We start from the raw sequence: 3,953 nt of genomic DNA, 5'->3' as shown, positions 1-3,953 counted from the left end.
AGGGAGGCTCCCACTTTCTTGCTTCCTCTACTTTACAGGCTAAGTTGTATGCATTGTTTGCAATGATGCCTGGATTAAGGTTTTTGCTCTATACAACTTATGACTAATTCTGCTCATGGTGTAGATCTTCTACAATCTGGAGGGGGAAATGATATTTTACTTTGTTGGTCTGCAAAGTACGTTTTACACCTTGGCAAAAGTTTTGCGTTCTGTTCCTTCCAGAAAGTTCCACGACGACAAATCCATAGGGCTCATGTTTTAGCTAATGTTTCTAGACAAGCAATGTAATTTTTTTGTGATATATTAGATGTAGTTTGTGTCAGAAAAAACATTTATGTCACTTTATATGTATACCTTTTGCATATTACATTATTTTTAATGGCTGGTAATACCACTATAACTTACAAATTTTTAAAAAGACAATGAGAGTAAATAAAATTGAGTCGTACACAATATATCAGATAGAAATTTGGAATTAGAATATTGAACGATAATCGATAAGCTCAAAAACCCATCTAACTCGAATAGGTTCATTATTACACCATACTTTGCCATAAGCGACATAAACTCATAACTAATAGGTTCATTATTACACCATACATTGTCATAAGCGCATAACTTCAGCATTTGATTATAGTAAGAATTGTATATGACCGTTCAATCTAAAGTTGTAGAAATTAATTTTAACAAGACACTATCGTAGTGGAACCACATCCACAGGAAGATTAGAAAACCGCTTCATTGTCAGTATACCAGGTTTAGATGTACTAGCGAGTTACTAATAAATGCTTCCTGACCAAAAACAACCATCCAATAAACCCCAATACGAAAAAAGATGTGCGTTCCTATGAAAGTACATTTCTTGCTTACAAATGCATATTACTAAACATAACCCAACATACTCAATAATTCACTTGTATTAAAGTGATGACAACAAACTATGCCAAATTCTACAACATCAACCTTCCAAGAAACAGTAAGAAAAAAGAAGCTCTTAATACTTGACCCAAAGTCTTGATCAAACTTCTAACACTACTGCATCTGAGTAATAACCTTATTAGTGTAAGATTTTACCTTAAGTGGGCCCATAGCGTTAGCCATTTCCCTTAACAAAAACTTCTGAACTTTACCGGTGGAAGTCTTGGGCAGCTCCTCCTGAAAAACAACCGTCTTCGGAACCATGTAGTGAGCCATCCTCTCCCTACAATACCCTATTATTTCCTTCTCTGTCACCTCTTCCTTACCCTTTCTCTTCAAGCTTAAGAAAGCACATGGTGTCTCACCCCAAAACTCATCGGGGCGAGCCACCACTGCCGCCTCATTCACCGCTGGGTGAGTGTATAATACCGCCTCCACCTCGACGCTACTTATATTTTCTCCACCACTTATGATAATATCCTTGAGCCTATCTTTGATTTCTAGGTATCCATCAGGGTGTATGACCCCCACATCACCAGTTCGAAACCATCCGGTTCGGGTCATGGACTTAGATGTCCCTTCTGGATCTTTTAAATACCCTAGCATGATACTCCCCCCTCTTAGTACAACTTCTCCTAAGGTCAACCCGTCTCTTTGTACGGGTTGACCCGTTTTTGGATCTAAAATATTAACCTCAGTCATCCCTAGAGACCCTACCCCTTGTCTGGCCTTAAGCCTAGCTCGCTCCTCTGCAGGATAGTTGTTCCACTTTGACTTCCATGCAGAGTTCACCACCAACCCACCAGTTTCAGTGAGCCCATACCCGTGACTAACAACAAACCCAAGGGACTCAGTTCGAAAGAGAACAGACGCGGGTGGTGGAGCTCCTGCAGTTAGGATCTCAACCGGCTTCTCCAAAGGTTTTGCACTAGGTAAGTTAGCTAGCATGTTTAGAACAACAGGTGCACCACACATGTGGGTCACCTTGTGGTGGTTGATGGCCTCGAACACAGTGGGGGCATCAAATTTCCGGAGACAGATATTGGTTGCCCCTACTGCAGCCATCCCCCATGTTAAGCTCCAGCCGTTAGCGTGGAACATGGGTAACGTCCATAAGTAGACAGGTTGCTTAGGGACCGACCACTCGAGGAGCGTATCCATCGCTAAAATGTAGTTACCTCTATGGCTTACGAGCACCCCCTTGGGGGAGTTTGTCGTGCCAGAGGTGTAGTTTAGAGCGATGGGATCCCACTCGCTCTTAGGCCGAACCCACTCGAAACTTGGGTTTCCGCCTTCAACCAGCTGTTTGTAGTCACCAACATTATTGCTTCCGTTGGTAACATTTTCCACATCCGTGTCTTTTATGAGGACTATAATTGGACGAGGAGTTCCAGGAGGGAAAAGAGCGAGCGCCTGGAGGAGAAGTGGCTGGAGAAGTTGGTCGACGAAGATGAGCTTTGAGTGGCTGTGACGAAGTAGAACCGAAAGCGTCCGTGGATCGAGACGAGTGTTGATGTTGTTAACGATCGCCCCCGCCATGGGAATTGAGAACTGGAGCTCGTACATGGCGGGGACGTTGGGGGCTAGGACCGACACCACGTCCCCCTGTTTCACGCCGAGGGACTTGATGGAGGATGCGGCCTGGACGCATCGACGATGAGTTTGGTCCCAACTGTAGGAGATTGCGTTGTTGTGGTTATTGTTGTTGTTGATGTTAAAATTGTTGTTGTTACAATTGTTGTTGTTGTACACAAGTGAAGGGCAGTCCGCGTATGCCGTGGATGCTCTTTCTAAGAAGTTGATTGGCGAAAGAGGGACTGAATTTGGTGGGAATGGCATGAGTAGTTCCATGATCACACACAAGTCTGCTACCTTAGAGAAGCAGATGAAATTATTTTCAATAATGGTTGATTATTTGGCCGGGAATGTGGTGGTTTCTTTTCTTTTTATGGGTTAGGGGTATACTATATTGTTGAAGAGAGCTATATTTATTAGTATGATGATTTCGTATAAACATGTAATAGTTGTTTATTTTTAGTCTTGGAGTGTTGTTCGCTTTGCCTTCTTACTGTGAGTTGGCGTGGAGTTTTGAATATGGTATTAATGCTGATTGGCTTGGCTGGAGAGAAATTATTGTGAATATAATTTTATCTGGATATTGTAATTTAGGGCATGTTCTCCCCAGTTTATTTTTAGTTCAGTTCATTTTAATTCAGTTCAGTTCATTCATTTCAGTTCAATTCAGATCAGATCAAATCAAATCAGTTCAGTTAAGTTAAGTTCAGTTCTTGACAATACTTTTACTCTCACATATCACTATTCATTTCAGTTCAGTTCAATTCAATTCAGTTCAGTTCAGTTCAGTTCAGTTCAGTTCAGTTCAGTTCAGTTCAGTTCAACTGTTTTATGCCGGAGAGAACAAGCCCCTACTATAAATGAAGTTCCAAAATTTCATTTTGTGATCTTCTTTAAAAAGGTTCAACGAAAATTAGGGGACCTTGTATTAAAGTAAGTAGAATAGGAGTTCAAAAAGCCCATGATCTTGAAATTAGGACAAGAAGGGAATAACTCCCGTTTTTTATTTTGTTTTAGCTGCCGTCAAAAGGAAAAGAAAATTAGGGACCTTCTCTCAGAGGAGAAGCATAATGTAGGTATGGTCCTTTTGGTAATGATTATAAATTGTGATAATGAGAATAAATTTATATTTAAATTTATAAAAAAAATCATAGTTCATAGTCATGGTGATGCTAATTTATCCTAAAATGTCTATTTTTTTTTTTAAATTTTCATTCTCATCTAATATCACCTTGTACGTAGTAATAAGTGATAATGAATATTACTTCCTCTTGGAGGAAAAACCACAAGCTTAGGGTTGAGATTATTTCTACATGAAGGAAAAAACACAAACTTGGTTTTGAAATTGCCTTCTCATAGAGATTTTAAAGGGTGTTCCGTTATAATATTACACTTAAAATTCATTCCTATTATAACTATTTATTAACGGCTACAAACCATGTTGCTAAGGTAATAGGAAA

At 39.9% G+C, this 3,953-nt stretch overlaps 1 protein-coding gene across 1 annotated transcript; it reads right to left on the bottom strand.

Moving 5' to 3' along the window:
* Window positions 1-838: 838 nt before the first annotated feature.
* On the bottom strand, window positions 839-2,974 carry LOC104891229 (2-methylpropanoate--CoA ligase CCL4). The gene has a single exon (XM_010676891.3). The coding sequence runs from the start codon at window positions 2,767-2,769 to the stop codon at window positions 1,033-1,035; it is 1,737 nt and encodes a 578-aa protein (XP_010675193.2). The 5' UTR covers window positions 2,770-2,974; the 3' UTR covers window positions 839-1,032.
* Window positions 2,975-3,953: the final 979 nt, after the last annotated feature.

The sequence above is a fragment of the Beta vulgaris genome, chromosome 4 (genome assembly GCF_026745355.1).
Source record: "Beta vulgaris subsp. vulgaris cultivar EL10 chromosome 4, EL10.2, whole genome shotgun sequence".
In the NCBI taxonomy this organism is placed as follows: Eukaryota; Viridiplantae; Streptophyta; class Magnoliopsida; order Caryophyllales; family Amaranthaceae; genus Beta; species Beta vulgaris.
The sequence above is the reverse complement of the archived record's forward strand: the minus strand, read 5'-3'. Positions and strand labels throughout refer to the sequence as shown.